General features: G+C 38.7%; 1 protein-coding gene across 1 annotated transcript; it reads left to right on the forward strand.

The window, feature by feature from the left end:
* Positions 1–5,418: 5,418 nt before the first annotated feature.
* Positions 5,419–7,481, forward strand: LOC110904793 (UDP-glycosyltransferase 76B1). Its single transcript, XM_022150654.2, has 2 exons — positions 5,419–5,932; positions 6,438–7,481. The coding sequence occupies exons 1-2, from the start codon at positions 5,428–5,430 to the stop codon at positions 7,310–7,312; spliced, it is 1,380 nt and encodes a 459-aa protein (XP_022006346.1). The 5' UTR covers positions 5,419–5,427; the 3' UTR covers positions 7,313–7,481.
* The last annotated feature ends 12,469 nt before the right edge of the window (positions 7,482–19,950 follow it).

The raw sequence follows: 19,950 nt of genomic DNA on the forward strand, positions 1-19,950 counted from the left end.
TGTTCTTTCATGAAATACAGGATTTTGAGAAATTGAAATAGCAGATTTACTGTCACAGTACAATTTTACAGGTAGACTATAGGTCACTTTTAACTCAGACAAAATATTCAACATCCACATAACCTCGCAGGTAGCTGAGCACATTGCTCTGTACTCAGCTTCTGCAGTTGATCTAGCAACAACATTTTGCTTTTTACTCTTCCAAGAAACAAGAGTTTCTCCTAAGAAAATCCCATACCCAGTGACAGACCTTCTGATCTTTAGACATTTAGCCCAGTCACTATCAACAAACCCAGTTAAGTCCATACTACTAGATCTCTTAAAACTAATTCCTTTTCCAGGAGATAGTTTTAAGTATCTCAATAATCTAAGTGCAATATCAAGATGAGATTGATAAGGACTGTGCATGAACTGACTCAGAAATTGAACAGCATAACTAATATCAGGCCTTGTCAATGACAAGTATATTAGTTTTCCTATCAACCTCTGATATCCATTAACATTTTCTAAAACTTTTTGATCACTTTTACACTTGTTGGTAACTAAAAAACTTTGCTCAATTGGTGTTGTAACAGGTTTACAACCCAAATATCCAAACTCATTCAGTAACTCAAGACAGTATTTTCTCTGAGACAAGCAAATACAACCTTCAGAATATAAGACCTCAATGCCTAAAAAATATTTAAGCAATCCAAGATCTTTAATATGAAAGTTTTCTCTTAAACTATCTTTAACTTTCTCAATAGCAGACTTATTATTTCCTGTTATGACTATATCATCAACATATACAAGCAAAACAACAAACACATCTTGTTTAGACAACACAAACAAAGAATAGTCACAAATACTTTGAACAAAGCCCATAGCAGTTAACACAGAAGTTAACTTTTCATTCCATTGTCTTGGAGCTTGCTTAAGACCATACAAAGACTTAACCAATTTACACACTTTATTATTATCTTGTGAACTATAACCCTGAGGTTGTGTCATATAGACATCCTCAGATAACATACCATATAAGAAAGCATTATTAACATCCATTTGATAAAGTGGCCAATTGTTATTAACAGCAAGTTTCAAGACAACTAGAAAACAAGAGCCAAGAAAGCTCTGATACCATGTAAAATGGTATGCAAATCAAAGATCAATATGAACAACAAAACATAAGCGACAAAACGGTGACAAAACTTTATTATTTAGTCAACCCAAAAAACCCCTTTGAAACCCTAGATCTCATAAACCGGAGATCAATACAGTACAAAGAAAAGAAATACAGAGATTAACTGATACAATCAGTTAATCTATACCAACTGATACAACCAGATCTCACACGAGATCAGATCTCACAAGAGATCAAACAAAATACAAGATCAAAACCCTAATACTTTGATGAGAGAGAACAGAGACTTCGAGAAGATGAAGAATGATTGAATCTACAGTTGAACTCCTCTTTTATGATGTAAAATATCTCAAGTTTCTAAAAAGCCCCTGCATTTTAATTCTTGACAATACAGCATCTAAAATTTTATACTTTAAACCCTGAACAATACAACTTGACAATATCTACCATAAAAGTTGTTATAACAAAATAACAAAATATCAACTGATAGAAACAACATGTTGCAACATGAATTATACATATTGCATTCATTTTAACATGAATTCTTGGTCAATTCATTAACACGAATTTATTTAAAAGTTACATTGTAAGCCACTAGCCCTCCTTAGCCTCCTTTTCAGCCATGAATAAAAAGAGGCCCCTCACAACTAATTTTTCAATTCCTTATTTACTACTGCCACTGACCCACACCGCCTCGGCCTGACAAAGACCGGTGCTGACCCGCAACGTCTCGACCGGACCGCCACCGACCGTACCGTCTCCACATGACCTGCACTGGTATATGTGTTTTGTAATTATATTTTAACTTTGTCATTTCTTGTTTTATTACAATTGTTGACGTTTAGTTTATATTATTTATATGTTTAGGGGAGGAGGGGTGGTCACTAGTGATAGAAATCTATCCCTACCGATACACTATCTTTGACTGAAATGAATTTCTAATTATACTAGCCGACAACAATTTTGATACTAAAATGTGATTGGACCAAAACAAATAATGGGCTTACACAAGATGCTTTGATGAAATAATATGATTGGGCCGATCAATTGAATGAATCAACAACCGTCCAATTTTTCAAACTTTCAACGCGTGATGGATTCAACGCGTTGAAAGTATAACGCGTTATATCATGGGTGGCGGCGGTGTTCGTGATGGGATCACGCGTTATAGGTAGTCCATAACGGACCACCCCGCCCGCTCTTACCTAAATTATCTTTTTTTTAACGACTAACACACACCTCATTAATCCTACTCTTTAATCTCCACCATTGTCTCCACCATTGTCTAACATGAGACTCAAACCCTCGAACACCATTCACCACACCTTGCTACCCCTAAATTATAAAAAAAAAAAAAAAAAACTAATTACTTACTAGCCTCCATTTTGTTTTGACATAATATAAGCACTATAGTTTTTCAATTTGAAGGACTAAGAGGTATTAACTTATACAATCCAATACGATATATCCTTAAATAGATTTTACAAATTTGAAATTAAAGGTTAAACATCATAAATCCATTTTTTTCAACCACTAAACATACAAAAACACAAGCATTGTCAATTGTTGGCCCAACTAGGTTTTATAATAGTTGTGCTATTAAAGAAAGAAAAATATGAAAGGCTGTTTATCTTTTCATAACCGATTCACTTTGGCCCGACCCATTTTTACCCTCGTAACAAAAATTTCTAGGTCCGAACTGCGACCCTGTTTAGTCTATTTATCTAAATCTATACTATATAATAAAAGAAACCTGTTTTGGGACACTTGTCATTCTCTCATTTAATTGATTAAAATTATTAATAATACTAATAATAATAATAATATTTAATCTAAATTAATACAAATAGATTTAAAAGTTACTCATTGTATATTTTGAAACAACTTAAGTTGTATCCATAACTTTGGATATATCCATAACTTTGGATGATGGGTGTTTTCTCGCATCATCATAATTATCATTATCAATATTATTATTAAAAGATATTTCGAGCCTTATTTTTTGCCATGTTTCAGGTTTACCGTTTGGTGGGTTCTATTTATCCATCTTTTATTTGTGTTATGGTATCAATAGTTTGTTATTGACATTTGTTTATTATAGATAAGTAAGTACTTATGTTATTATTTAATCAAATCTAAAATATATTGTGATTTGGATGATGTATTATCAATCTATATCTATATCTATACTATATAATAAAAAAAACCTGTTTTGTGACACTTGTCATTCTCTCATTTAATTGATTAAAATTATTAATAATACTAATAATAATAATATTTAATTTAAATTAATACAAATTTTTATTATTAATAATATTTAATCAAATCTAAAATCTAATCTAATACAAATTTTTATTATCAATATTATTTAGTTAACAATCCACATATGTAGATGAAATCATTAAACCCGTTAAAAATATTTTATCTATAATATCATGTACATTTCCACTAAGCAACCTCTAAAAGTGGAACTTTTTCCAGAAAATTCATTCATATAAAAAACAAAAAATGATAAATGAAAATTCATTCATACAAAAAATGATAAATAAATTATTTATACTATTACTAGATTAGAACCCCGTGTATTACATGGGTCAAATAAATGTAATTTTATATATTAAATAATAAAAAGTTATATCTTTATGAACGCCGTATATTGTACGGGTTAAATAAATGTAATTTTATATATCAAATAATAAAAATAGTTCCAACTTTGGGACACATGTTATTCATTTGAGCCATCTAATTTTTAGTTTTCTCATCTCTATCTCCTAATTAATTATAGATAATTAATATTAATTAAAAGATAATTATAAAATTAAATTTAAACAATTCGAATAGGAGATCATATAATCTTTTAAAATATTTATTAGATTTCGAAATTATTTATCTTGACATTAACAAAAGATGTACACTAAATATAAATTAATATAATGTAAAGAGTTAAATGGTCATTTTAGTCCCTGTGGTTTGGGCCATTTTGTCAGTTTAGTCCAAAGGTTTTATAATACACAGGGTGTATAAAGATATAATAAGATATATTTTTTATTGATTGGTATATAAAATTACATGTGCTCAACCCATACAATATATGATGTTCTTAAAAATGTAACTTTTTTCATTATTTAATATATAAAATTAAATTTACTCAACCCGTACAATACACAGGGTTCTTAAAGATATAACTTTTTTATTATTTAATATAGAAAATTACATTTAATCAACCCATGTAATAAATAAGATTTTTAAAGATATATTTTATATTATTTGATATATAAAATTACATTTATTCAACCCGTGTATTACACGGGGTTCTAACCTAGTTGTTTATATTACATTTCATTGCTATGAGGTAATATATTAATTACATGCGACGGAAGCAGTAGTCATGTGGCGCATTCGGTGGCTACATGAAGAGAAAAGCAGTAAAGGAGACCCGGAGGGAGGGCCGAGGCGTGACCAGGGCCGGTCCGTTAGGCTTACCAATCTAGGCACGAGCCTAGGGCCACCAAAAATTAAGGGCCTCCACTTTTTAGTAAAGCTTTTCCTATTGTATATGTATTAGACCTAAATTGAAGTAAAACTAAACCATGTTTTTTTAATTAAGTTGCACAGATAAAAAAATTGTTTAGGAAAAAAGACCCATATTCAAGACCCAGATTCAAAATGCACCAACCATCGACCACTTAACCTCATCCGAATTCAGCGAATCAACGCCTAAAATCCCTAAAACTGAGCCGTAGTCATCGTTCCCGCTTCCCATCGCAACCTACTCTTTTGATTTTCTAGGTTATCGGCTATCACTAATAGTAATCACTCATGGCGTCGGGTCCGTCAAGATTGAAGGAGAATTTATGGGCGAAATTAGGGCTAATTACTCAACATGGGTTAATTTTAGCGGCTAATTTTTCTATTAATCTCAATAAGTTATGCAAAAGGACCTCCACTTCATAGTCTGCTTAGGGTCTACAAAAACTTTGGAATGGCCCTGGGCGTGACAAGACTCGCAGAGGTGCAACAGGACTTTCGGCATGCGCTAATTGTTTGTGTTCAAGAAAGGGAGATCCAACAGATTGAGTAGGGTGGGGGCCTGGTGATGCTGGTTATCGTCTACATCATGTATATAACAGATTCCTGTTTTGACACGCATACGAAAAAGATTAATGAAGAAAAAAACGAGCTGCCATGCTATGTGTTCGGTTACCAGTGGTCCATGAAGGGACGCAATAATGAATGCAAATTAGCATGTATACAAGCAATTCATTAGGCCTACATTTTTATTGCATTGCCTTTGAACTTTGTAGAACATGGAGACTCTTGGAAGCGTTAGCACTCTCCGGAGCCGGAGAATAATATTGTTTCCTCTACCTTTTCAGGGTCATATCAATCCCATGCTTCAGCTAGCAAACATTCTTCACACCCGCGGTTTCAAAATTACCATTATACACGCTGAATACAACTCTCCTAATCCTTCTAACTATCCTCACTTCGCCTTTAAGCCCATCAAGGACCGCTTTTCTGAGATTGCTGACCAGTTGGCTACGAACCCAGACGTTACCTATTTTCTTAGGTACTTAAACGAAAGCTGTGTAGATTCGTTTACTGATTGTCTAGCTGGGTTGTTGATGGAACCCGGTGAAGAACGGGTTGCTTGTGTAATCACAGATGCGTGTTTCTACTTCACGCAGGCGGTGGCAGATGACTTGAAGCTACCTCGGATAGTGCTCCGGACTAGCGGTCTCGGTTGCACCCTTGCTTATGACGCTTTACCCTTTTGCTCTAAAAAAGCTTGCTTTTACCTTACAAGACAAGGTCAGTCAAATACTTTTATCTCATTCTATTCTCTGACAAAGCACTTTTATAAAAGGGAAAATTACGAAAATAGACATTACATTAACGTACCTTTAAAAAAAAGATATTGACTTTTAAACTTCTTAAATAGACATTCAAAACAAACCAATCATTTAACGCCAGATAAGTAGCGTCGGCAAAGCCTTAGCCAGCACATTTTAAATAGACATTCAAAACAAACCAAAAGTTCTAAGGCTCCACGGAAAGTGCCAATCATATCAGTACATCTGTAAAAGATCGGCTAAAATTTATCCGACGGCTAAGGCTTGGTCCCTGCTTTTAGCCATGAGCTAAGGCTTAGCCCGGGTTTTACACTTGTTGCATTTGATTGGTTCACTTGTGATCCCCTATGTACTTTACGTAAGTTTTCGTGTCTGCTAACTCAAAATCAACCAACTGGGTAACACTAAACCTGTTTTCGTGTTTACGATGTATACTTTCCAAAATGTTGGATCGATGTTTCCAGATTCAGATTATGAAGCATCAGTGCCAGAATTTCCACTTTTGAAATTTAAAGACATCGCAAATATCACAATCAACCCACAAGGTATGGGGGTCTTAACCTCCAACATGCTTAACCAGATGAGGGCATCATCAGGGATTATATGGAACACATTCAAAGAACTCGAAGAATCTGATCTAGAAACTCTCTCCCAAGATTTTCAAGTTCCAAGCTTCACTTTAGGTCCATTCCACAAGTATTTCCCAGCGTCTTCGAGCAGCCTGATTGAACAAGACCGGACTATTCTCTCATGGCTAGACAAACAACCTCCCAAGTCGGTAGTGTATGTTAGTTTTGGAAGTGTTGCACATATAACCGAGTCAGAATTTCAAGAAGTGGCGCATGGGTTGGCTAATATCGGTTTGCCATTTTTGTGGGTGGTTCGACCAGGGATGGTTGTTGGTTCAGAATGGTTGGAGTCATTGCCTGAAAAGTTCCTTGAAAGAGTGGATGATAGGGGGCGAATAGTGAAATGGTCTCCTCAACAAGAAGTACTAGCTCATCCAGCAACAGGGTGTTTTTGGACTCATAATGGATGGAATTCAACATTAGAGAGCATATGTGAAGGTGTTCCCATGATTTGTTCCCCATGTTTGGCCGACCAACCAATAAATGCAAGATATGTGAGTGACGTTTGGAAGATTGGCGTATTGTTGGAAGATGGGTTTGAAAGGGTGGGAATCAAGATGGCGATTAAACGTGTAATGATGGATAAAGAAGGAGAAGAAATGCGTGAGAGAGTAAGTTCTCTTAAGGAGAAGGTGAACCTCTCCCTCGCTGAAGGTGGCTCTTCTTGTCGGTCATTAAACAACTTAGTTGATTATATTTCGTCGTTCTGACTAAAAAATATAAGTTACAACTTACAACACTCCATATATGCAGGAAAAAATCACAAAGAACTGGTTATATCAAGTAATCTTTTCTTTTTAATTTAATGAAGAGAGCTGTAAACGAGAGACCTGTATCTTCAAATGATTTCAATTTCAAATGTTAGACCTCTTGTTTCTTGCTTCTTAATCTATTAGGCGCAACAAGGGGCTATATTGCCTTCTGCCAATAAATGTCACCATATGGAATGGAGCCCCTTTCATCATTACCTAATTTTTATTTTTTTTTTTATATTTGTAACATTTTAAGAAATAAATATAAACATTTAAATAAATTAAAAGTAAAGAACATAAGATTTAAATAACTAAAAAATAAATAAAAAACCTAATTTTTAAATAACTTAGAAATTATAAACATAACACATAAATAAAGCGATAACATTTAAATAAAGCAAACGCAAACTAAGGACGTGTCGCACCAAGCCTTCCAATCCGGTCTCGCAAAATCCTCCAAGCCACAATGTGATCAAACGACCTTACGTACTGTGCTTCGAACTCAATACGTGCCTCGGCAAGCGCTTCATCCTCGGCTACACCCTCCTCACGGTTCAACGAAGTGTCATAGCACCTCTTAAAATGTGTACACTTTATGCCTAGATGCATAAACTTTCCTAGAGTTTGTTCTCTTCCACAAAAATTCTCACCTAAATGTTGGTAGAATGTAGTCCTAATCCTGCTCCAACATTGAGGCGAATCAAAAGGGAATCCTAAATCGACCGTATCCACCCGTGACTAACGTGATATCCATGGCCTAGGTCCAACGACGTGCCTTTGAAAATATAGAGATTGAGAGTATAAAAAGGTCAAGAGTATGGAGAGGTTTGAGCAAAATAAAATAGAAGAGTGTGTATATATAGAGTAGATATTAATTAAATTTGAAATTACTTTTTTTAAGAAAAAAAAAAGTCAACAGTCAAACACAAGGCTCACCATCTTTCTCCCGTTGTTGGTCGCTATTGCAGTGGCGAAGCAAGAATAGCCCCCCACCCCCCCACAATGGCGCCGACACTATAGGGGAGGGCACGCTATTGATGAAAAATGGCTGAGGTGGCTTGGGTTTTGCACCCCATACCTCGTAGTTGTATTGCGTATTTTGTGTTAGTGTTGGTGCACTTGTGTCTGTACTTTGTCTGTATTCGGTCTGTATGTAAACGATGTCCTAAGTTAGTCTGTAAGTTGACCAAGTCAACTATCCTCCTAGTTTGACTTGGCCAATAAGTTGTAATATGTTTGTCTGTATCGAAGGATAGCCTCGAAGGATACTGTTGATCCTTCGAGGTGATCGAAAGATAGGCTTCGAACGATAGACCTCGAAAGGTGATCTTTCGAGGTCCTTGCTGATCCTTCGAAAGCACTATATCCGAAAGATGATCCTTCGGACCATCTATCGGATCCTTCGACCAGACATCATGGGCTGGGTATATATATACCCATGCAGTGTAGTGTGAAACAGGGATGCACACTTAGAGAGACAGACAAGAGTGGAGAGCATTCTGTCCGAAACATTCACACACACACTTTGAGAGTTTGCAAACTGATTGTAAACATTGTGCTTGTAACTGGAACCTTCATACGTATTAATACAGTGGTGTTAATCGGTGAATTCTTGTGTGTTTGTTTCTCTACTTGCATCATTCCGGTTTGCCTACTAGCTTGGATTCCGCACTTGCTAGTGGGTTAGTATAACAAGGTTTAGGTTCGTAATCCTCCGCGAAAAGGGACCTACAAGTGGTATCAGAGCTTGGCTCTTTACCTTGTTTAAAACCGGGTTATTCGAGTTCTTGGTGTGTGTTTGAACACTTGGTTTAACACCCGTTTTTGTTGGTTTTTCTACACTATTAAACTGGAAAACGTGTTTTAAACTTACCGGGAGTGTTCATAAGTGGGTTGGGTAACTTAAAACTTGTTTTTAAGTGTCTTTGTGTTTTCCGGCGAAAATTCCGGTTAAAGCTCCGGTGACTGGTTTTAGGATAAGGTTTCCTTTTTGGGCAAATTATCTTTCAAAATCTTAGTTGGTGGGAAAGTTGTCAGCCTGCCATACTCTTTGCCGAAAGTTGACCTTACCTACCCATCACCTTTTCACCAACCTGTCACATCAGCGTCAGTGTGTCAGACTCTCTCGAAAGATATCTTTCGACATCGAAAGATCATCTTTCGACCATCTTTCGATCAAGGAAGGCTCGAAAGATTATCATCCTTCGACCCATCCTTCGAAGTCTGAAACATATCCTTCGATAAAGGAATCTTTTCGAAAGATAAGTGTCCGAAAGATAGGGATTTAACTCGAAAGATAAGGATCTTTCAAAAGGGAATCCTTTGAGTTCTTGAATCTTTCGAAATTATTGTTCGAGATTCAACAGTAATCTTTCGAGTACTGTTGATCCTTCGAACAATAGTTGATCTTTCGATTGTGGTCAGTTTATTGTTAACAAATTTCTGTGATTTCAGATCTTTCGACCAGGATCCTTCGACTGTGTTATCTTTCGGATTATTCACTTAGCATTTATTTTGCTTTCCAATCATGAATCCGAGTTGGTGGAATCCTGCCCCAGACAGTGGTAAATATACAAGTTCAGGTGTCACTCCTTCATGGTGGGGTACACCGGCGCCAGACAGTGGAAAATACACGTCTACAAGTCTATCGCCTTCATGGGCCGAGTCTCCGGTATCGACATCTTCTCAGGGAAATCAGTGGGCGTTAGTCTCGAATCAAACTCCTAGTATCCAAAGTATCTTACTGAGCGAAAGCGAAACAGGAAGTTTGAATCGACCTCCGAAGCTGATGCATTTAAATGAGTATCCGGGTTGGGCTGACAGATTTCGTACATATGTTCTGGGTCAAAATACAGAGCTGTGGATACGTTTCACCACAGACTTTGATCAAGCTATCGAGGTCGCTGCTTCAACAACTGCTAGTTTTGCCGATCTTCCAGAGGATCAGAAGAAAATATATGATCTGGAGAAGAAAGCCTACGCCATTCTCACTCAGGCGTTAAGCAAAGACATCTATCATCAATTTGTCAGCTTCAAGACTACAAAGAAGCTATGGGACGGTTTGAAAACCAGGGGAGTAGGAAATGAAGCAACACGTCAATTGCGTCATGATCTGCTCAAGAAAGAATTCGACTGTTTCACATGCTTAGATAAGGAGTCTTTGGGAGACATGACAAGTCGGTTTTATCATTTGCTTACTGAGCTGAATAATTTTGGTGTTACAACAACTCAAGCAGAAGTGGTGAAAAAGTTTGCTGATGCTTTGCCTCCACAATGGAGTAGCTTCTTGGAAATCCTGAAGTATAACGGAGTGTTGAAAACTACAAATATCAACGACTTCGTGCAGCTTCTGGAAAACAAGGATCAGGAGGAAACCTTAAAGGCGAAGAGAGTTCCATTGCCACAAAATCCTGAAATGTATTGTGGAACTTCCAATACTTCGTCTACAAGAACAGGTCCACATGCTCCTTTGCAAACAGCGTTTGTCACAACCACTGATATGTATGGCAATCCGGTGCAAGTTCCTGTTAAGCCACCTCCCACCACAGACATGTATGGAAATCCAATAGAACCACCTCCTCCTCCTCCTGCTCAACAACAACGTGCATGTTATGGAGGAACATCATCTGCTGGTCAACAGTCAAAGTCAGGTACCGTACAGCTCGACACGTCAAGCTTCTCTAAAATCAGTGTAGAAGTAGCTAAGGAACACATGGAGCTGCTTAACACTGTAGTGAGCGCGTACTGTGGGTTAATAGAAGGTCAGATTGGCAACATTAATCTGACACAAGAAGATTACAGGCAGATTGATAAAGAGGAGATGGACTTGATGGACATCAAGTGGGCCTTTGCGAGTGCTGTGAGAAGAGCAAAGGATTGGATGGAAAGTACTGGCAGAACCAGCTTGGAAAGTAAGCGAGACACCAAGTATGGGTTCGATAAGCAGGCCGTTAAGTGCTTCAACTGTGGTGAAAGGGGTCACTTTAAGAGGGAATGCACAAAGCCAGCTCAACACGGGAATCAAAACCCCTTCAAAAACCAAGGCAACCAGCAGAACAGAAACAATGAGCGTACATTGGTGCCTGTCAACAACCAAACCAATCGGGCACTTGCAGTTCAGGTGGATGAAGGTTGTGACTGGTCAATCCAGTTGGGTGGTGATGCTCCCGATGGAACAGCATGTTTTGCTCAGGTTGTGAAGAAGCTAGTTCACACCAGTGGTGGAGAATCTTCTGCCAGTGGTGGTGAATCGTCTGAAGATGAAGACTCCTCTGGATACAGCAGGAGTGTTGATGAAGAATCATCCAACTCTGGTGATGATCATGTGGGTGAGACATCTAATGTTTCGGATGATGTTGACTTTGATGAACTTTTGGAAGAAGCTGCAGCAGAAACTCAAAGAAGATCTATTCTGGTGGATCAAGCTGCTTATTCTTCGTCTTCTCTCCATTCAGCCTTTATGGCTAATGTCGACGGTTCATCAAGTCAGGTATGTGTCGATGAACCCATTGCTATTAACTGTGATGAATGTGATAGGTTGCATGCTAGATGTGCTGAAATGGAAAAAGGTATGTCTGAGTTGCAAGGCAAACATGATGCTTTACAAGCTAGTTTGTTTGACTTGCAAGACAAACATACTATTGTGAATGAGAATTTGAGTGACTTGCAAAGTAAGCATGACGCTTTGCAAGAAAAGTATGATGTGACTTTCCTCCACAATCAGAAGTTGACTGTGGATCTCTCTAAATGCACAGAAGCCAACATGTTTTATGAAAACCATGAAAAAGAATTTAAGTCAGTAATTGAAACATTAAAGAAAGATAAAACTGAACTGACTAAAATGGTTTCAAGAAAACAAACTGATATTAATTTGTATATATCTCGCCTTGAGATTATGCAAAAAGAGATGGCTTGTGTGAAAACCGAAAGTGATGCGATCCAACTCAAGCTAGACAGTTATTTGAGCTCTAGCTATGTGTTAGATCACATCATTGATGTTCAGAAGGAAAAGAGAGATGTCACATGCATAGGCTACAAGAAGTGTCCACCACCAGTGAGACATAATTATGATGCCATGCCTGATGAAGAGGACAGGGTATTCTTTGAACCTTCTGTGCCTCTAGATGTTAAGGAGTTTGCTGCAGGACTCGGATACCAAAAGGAAGTATCCTCAGATTCAGATGTGTCAGCAGATACATTTGTGAGTGCTGAACAAAATCAAGATCCTCCAGTTGTGATTGAGGATGCTGATTCGTCTGATGATGAATCTGATGATACTGTCCCAGCAAAGTCTGATGCGGTAGTCAAAAATGAGGACATACCTCTTGAGAATCACATTCTATGTGATCCCCCTGTACAACCCGCTAAGACTGTTGCAACTGAGTCCTCAACTGCAGAAGAGCCGGAGAGTGTGAATTTGCTGTACACTCTAGTTGGTGATGATAAAATTTACTCAGACAAAGATTTTCCCATTAAGAATGTTAATCAATCCTTAATCTGCAAAGTCTTTGAAAATTCGACAAGTAAGTTTTTGGGAAAGACAGGACCACGTGTTACAGTTACACAGTGTCCTCCTATTCCAAAGGCTGAAATTCGAAAACAATTTGGCAACAAGAAATTACCAACAGTGCCAAAACAGCAAAATCACACCAAGACCAAAGGAAAATCACCGGCTCAAGTCCAAAAGAAGCCGAACCAAAAGAAGAAGAAAAATGTTAACTTTGTGAAATAAACGGGAACAGACAAAATTGAAAAGTTTGAAAACCAATCTAACTTAGATTTTGTCAAGAAAACTATTGTCGAGAAAAGAAATGAACCAAGCAGTTCAAAGCCTAGTACCTCGGGTTCACAAAGTTCAACATCATCGGCTAAGCGATCACATGATACTTCGGGGTTTGTAGAACGAAGATCATGTTTTGAATGTGGAACCATTGGACATATTATTCGTAATTGTCCATATCTTCATAAACAAAAAGGAAAGGTTGATGATCCCCGTGGCAAAACTGACCATAAGCCAACTGTTTCCACAAAACAAGATCCCCGACTTGTAAAAGAAAGGGAAAAGAAACAGAAAAGGCAACAGGTCAAGAAAATTGAAAAAGCAATTAAAATCGATGTGGTTCAAAAACAATCTGTTGCTGTAAAACCAGACAATTCTACAACTTCAAACAATCAAGAAGTTAAAGTTTTAAAGAAAGACACTGGTAAAACAAAACAGACATGGAAACCTAAATCGGTTACTGAATCAGGGGGACCATCACAATTCACCAACCATCAAAGACAAGAAGTTATTGTCATTGATGAAAATGGAAGACCCAAGACCACAATGGCTTGGGTCCCCATCTCCAACTAATTCATTTGAGTTCATGTGCAGGGTGCTTCAGGAGGAACTATCAGTAGTCATTGGATTGTTGATAGTGGGGCATCCAGGCACATGACAGGCGACATGAAGCTTCTCTACGACGTTAAATCTATTAGAGGAGGTTATGTTGCTTTTGCTGGAGATAAAGGTGGATATATAACGGGTGAAGGAATGATATCTAACGGGATTGTCAGCTTTGACAAGATCAATTTTGTGCAACAACTTGATCACAATCTTCTCAGTGTTTCTCAAATCTGTGACAAGCAGTTCTCAGTACACTTTGATGCTAATGGATGTTATGTGCTGAAACCCGGCTTCAAAATTCCAAAAGAATGGATTCTCTTGTCGGCTCCAAGGATAAATGATTTGTACGTCCTTGACATGAGCCAAGATATTACTACGTCTGCACAAGCAACTTGTTTCGTTTCCAAAGCCACAGAAAAAGACACTATCTCTTGGCACAGACGAATGGGTCACATTCACTTACGCAAAATGAATCATTTGGTTTCAAATGAATTGGTGAATGGTGTTCCCCTCAAAAATTTCCATCTTCAAGACGTCTGTGTTTCGTGCCAGAAAGGAAAGCAAACGAAGAAGAAGCACCCTACGAAGAAGATCAACACGGTGGCAGTTCCTCTTGAACGTTTGCACATGGATTTGTTCGGTCCTGTCAAGCACAAGAGTATTCGGGGTGATCAATACTGCCTCGTGGTTACTGATGACTATTCAAGATTTTCTTGGGTTGCGTTCATGGCACACAAGAGTGAAACCTTTGGTATTATCAAAAACTTGATCATTCAGATTGAGAATTTGTATAAGTTGAAGGTTAGGCGGATACGTAGCGACAATGGTACTGAATTTAAAAATCATTCCATGACGGAGTTCTGCACTTCAAAAGGTATTCTTCATGAATTTAGTGCAGCTTATACTCCTCAACAGAATGGTGTCGCTGAACGTAAGAACCGCACATTGATCGAGACTGCTAGGACAATGTTGGTAGAGTCGCAGTTGCCCATTCCATTCTGGACTGAAGCTGTGGCCTCTGCATGTTACACATTGAACAGAGTCCTTACAGTCAAAAGGCACAACAAGACCTGCTTTGAGCTTCTTCAAAAACGGAAACCAGATTTGTCTTATCTCGAACCGTTTGGAGCTCCATGCACAATCATCGATCCTAATGGAAAGTTTGGGGCAAAAGCAATTGATAGATACTTTCTTGGGTATGCCACCCCTAACTTACGAGTCTGGAATCTAGAGACTAAAAGGATCGAGGAATGGTCTGAGGTCAGAGTACAACGGCACACCTTGCCAGTCAAAAATCCGGGTCAACCTTGGATGTTCGAGTATGATGACTTCTTCAATTCGATCAATGTTGAAGCCGTTGAAGAAAATGTTGCGGCTAGGATGTTTTTCGAGAGTGACAATGCAACAGTTTCACCGGTGGTTCGTCCAATTCTTGTTAATCAAGAACCATCTTCTTCGGTGAACAATAATACTCTCAACAATGAGGATTTTCATGATGCAAATGAATTGAACGAATCTTCAGAGGATGATGAATTTCTAGATGCAGATCAGGAAGCTCCTACAACAGCAGTTCATGGTACTTCAGAGGGTACTCCTCCAGTGGATGCCCATAGAACAGCTGAGGCTACTGCATCATCCTCTTCGTCAATTCCGGGCCTTGAATTGGTTGTTGATCTTAACCTCAACAACCTGGGTATAAATGTTCCAGTTCCAGATAATCCAGAGACAAGGATTCATAATACCCATCCTCAACAAAACATCATTGGAAATGTGCAAAGTGGCGTTCAAACAAGAAACATGTTGCGAAACAACAACAATGCAGGCTTGTATGCAGCTATTCGAGAATCCGGGCAACAAAACGACTGGTCCTTCGCGTGTTATGTCTCACAGGAAGAACCAAGAACGTGGAAAGAAGCCTTGAAAGATAACGCTTGGGTTGAAGCAATGCAGGAAGAACTGCAACAATTCCAGAAGCTGGGTGTCTGGAAACTAGTAGAGAAACCTGCTGGATACAAGAAGATTGGTACCCGTTGGGTTTTCAAATGCAAAAAGGATGACCGCGGAGTTGTTATCCGAAACAAAGCACGTTTAGTCGTTCAAGGTTTTCGTCAGATTGAAGGGATCGACTACAACGAAGTCTATGCACCAGTTGCACGTCTCGAAGCAATTCGAATCTTTCTAGCCTATGCGTCCTTCAAAGGATTCAAGGTTTATCAGATGGACGTGAAAAGTGCATTCTTACATGGTGTGGTTGAAGAAGAGGTATATGTCGAACAGCCTCCAGGTTTTGAAGATCCTATCCATCCCGATCGGGTTTGGTTGCTTAACAAAGCTCTCTATGGTCTTCATCAAGCACCACGAGCTTGGTATGCAACCTTATCTCACTATCTGCTGGAGAACGGTTTTCGAAGAGGTCTTATCGACTGTACTCTCTTCATCAAAGAACAAGATGGAGATCTTCTTCTGGTATAGGTATATGTTGATGATATTATTTTTGGTTCTACTAATGATGCCTTGTGTAGGGAATTCGAGCGCATCATGCAGGATAAATTCGAGATGAGTGCTATGGGGGAAATGACCTTCTTCTTGGGCCTACAAGTACAACAAACAGAGTCTGGGATATTCATCCATCAGACTAAATATGTTGGTGACATCTTGAGCCGGTTCCAGATGTCTGATGCAACGCCCATTGGCACCCCATTGCCAACTAATCATGGAATTACTCCAGATTTGAAGGGAGAAGCTGTTAGTCCCTCAAACTATCGTGCAATGATCGGATCTCTTATGTACCTCACAGCATCAAGGCCAGACATAATGTACCCAACATGCCTGCTTGCCAGATATCAAGTTAATCCGAAGGCCTCACATCTTGCAGCTGTTAAAAGGATTTTTCGTTATTTGAAGGCGTACCCTGACACCGGTCTGTGGTACCCTAGGGATAATAACTTTGAATTGGTAGCATTCAGTGATTCTGATTTTGGCGGATGCAAAATCGACGGTAAATCCACAACGGCTGGATGCCAGTTTTTAGGAAATCGCCTAGTCACATGGCAGTGCAAGAAGCAGGCGTGTGTCGCTACATCAACATGCGAAGCTGAATACATTGCTGCCTAAAGTTGTTGCTCCCAAGTTCTTTGGATCCAACAACAAATGCGGGACTACGGTTTTGAATTCCTAACTACTCCTATTTACGTTGATAATTCTGCTGCTTTAGATATCACTAGAAATCCTGTGCAGCATTCAAAGACCAAACACATCGAAATCAAATATCACTTCATACGTGATTGCTTTGAGAAAAGGCTAATCGATGTTGTTAAGGTCCACACCGATGACCAACGTGCCGACTTATTTACCAAAGCATTTGACAAATCAAGATTTGACTTTTTATTATTGGTAAACGGCATTAAGGTCAAGCAAGAGTAAAACCAACATCGGAAAATCATTTTTGTAAATACCTTTGTGTTTTAGAATTTGTCTTAGTTTATTGATTTTAGGGGGAGTAAATCCAAAAATCGGAAAATCCAAAAACATCGAAAAATTTCAAAAACACAAAAACAATAGAAAAACAAAAATGAGTTTCCTGGCGAGCAAAAGAGAAAATGATAGTACATCAGTGGTCTATCCAAACCTCTTTAAACCTTAAATGAAAAACGATAAGCAGCTCTATATAAGATGTATCGGTAGGCTCACAATCATTTTAAAGTGTGCAGGGTGATATAAATCTTAATCGACTGAAGACCAGGTGGGAACCACTCATTGGCATATGGTCTTAGTACCGAAATTTCGTTTGATAGATTGCCGAGGTTCTGAGATATTCGGTCTTTATGCTGCTTATCATCTGGGTATCATGGTTGTATCTTTTACCGAAAAAATAACGGGGACGCAAGTCTAGATCTTCCATGATACTATACATACGTGTACATATTACATACTGCATTTGACCTCAATAAGTGATAAACAATCACATGTCCATATCAAATAAGTGATAAAATATCACATTTTTCCGGGTGTCAAGTTCGTCTCTCTGCTGTACGGAAGTACTGACCTGTTCACGGACTTGCATCTGTGCCCTCATGCATATGAAAATCAAGTTCCTCATCAATAAGTGATTATATCACAAAGGGCTTTGATGAAACAATGGTTAACCTGGCAGGGTTAACTCACTGGTCTCGTCAAGAAGGGTTAATCCCTTCCTCTCGAGGATCGCTGGCTGGATCACCGGTGGTTGATCTCCTGCACAAGGAAACAAGCCGTGACTCGTAACAAGAAGGATGGAGATGGATGGACTGACGACGTGCTGCCCCTTTTCAGGTGTGTCAGGCTCGTCGGTTATGGAGGTTACGCCATGTCAGTCCATTGCTTACGTAGCTCTGACAGGTAACTGTCATTGGTGCCACTTGCACTGTGGTGTCAGTACCACTTGCTTGAGTACATAGGATGCGGTGCAAGCCGCATCGCTACGTGCGGTAACATCTGAAGTTACCGCGTCTCCTACTTGTGATCAAGGAATACGCGAGATGCGGTGCTAGCCGCATCGTCGTCTTGCCTGCATCCCTTGTCGTGACGAAAATGTCCGTATGGTGCGGTGTCAGCCGTACCACTACGTTCATCTCCTTCTATGCCTAAGGTAAGGCTTTCCTGTATTGATAGAAGTGTTCACTGGACGCGGTGCGATGCCGCGTCGCTGTGAATACTTCCGTTTTCGTACACCAGATGTGATGCTATGTCGCATCACTCTACCGTTCTCCTGTTCCATGTAAGTCCTCCTTTGTTACTAGATAGATTGGATTCAACCCTTGTGTCGATGCGTTCCCGCATGGGCACTGATGTCTGTCGTTATGGACATGCAAAAACCAACTAAACTATGTAGATAGAGTAAGTCGGATATCGAACCAGAGGAGGATTGTGGAAAGTGTTATTATGCTAAGTATTTAATTAACTAATGCTAAGAAATAAAAATCAATTGAGAGTTTGACTGTTTGAGAGAATTGTCTAAGTTAACGAATAAAAACTAAGGTTTAAATCAATAGGTGAGAAAATGGTTCCTCCAGATTTCAGGTTTTCCAGTTAACTTCAACTATGTGTTTAATCGTTACCTACATAGACATAGGTGTTAAACCTGATTAACTAATTGTGATAACCAACGACTAAGTACTCCGGTCAATACATAACGGGAGGTTATCGAATGATTAGCAATTACACTTACAAACCCTAACCCCATGTCAAATATATCCCAATTACTAGAACTCTCGGGAACTGAATGCTTAGAAATTAAGGTTTAAATAAATGCAATTGTTTACAACCAATAAATCAAATTAAATCAAAGTGAAAAGCATCGAATGCTTAGATCACCAAGATAAAACGATTGTAGCAAACACATAGAATTGTCTAACTTACAAAAACCCTCCATCCAGAGGAAACCACTAAGAGACTAGCCGCTCATGTGGATTGAATGATCTTCACCTCCAACTCTATCTTGGTGCCCCCCCTCTCTGCCGTCGAAACCAATCATCATATATATTGATGTGTTAATATTAAAATCATCTCTCAAAAGTCGGCTGTGTGCGTGGGCCCAAGAGTCCAAAAAGAACACGTCAAAGTTCTTCACAAGTCCACGAGAGGTATCTCGACCCACTAATTCCCCAAACTTCATGTAGGCCCTTTACAACAAAAGCCCAGCCGACACATGTGTTGATGATAATTTGATGTCGGCCCACTTGTAAAGTCCAAGAAGTCCAGCATGTGATGTAGATTATAATTTAATAAAATCCATCATCCAATCTCATGTGTCTGACGTCAATCACAGCCGCCAATCCCTCTTCCTTTGTTCGAAGTCTACTGCCACAGTGAAGTGATGATGATGTTTATTTAGTTGTTGACTTTTGTTCAAGAATTCCCAAATTCACATGCAGCTTCACATGTGCGTGTTGGCTGCCTCCCCTCACGTGAATGATGATAATATATGTTACTTTATGGATGATTGATGGCTCCCTTTTTATGCCTCATGTATGCGTGTCTTTTTATATAAGGTTTTGAAACCCTTTAAACTCTTGAACAACACTTGCACTGAGGTTGTATTCTAACCGTAGCTTACGCAACAAAACCGTAGCTTACAGTTTTAACATTCTGTCTCTTTGTCTTGTGTCCAACCGTAGGCTACGAAATTCCACCATAGGTTACGTTACTTTTTCTCTGTTGTATATATCTTCAA

The sequence above is a fragment of the Helianthus annuus genome, chromosome 14, assembly GCF_002127325.2.
Source record: "Helianthus annuus cultivar XRQ/B chromosome 14, HanXRQr2.0-SUNRISE, whole genome shotgun sequence".
Taxonomy (NCBI): Eukaryota; Viridiplantae; Streptophyta; class Magnoliopsida; order Asterales; family Asteraceae; genus Helianthus; species Helianthus annuus.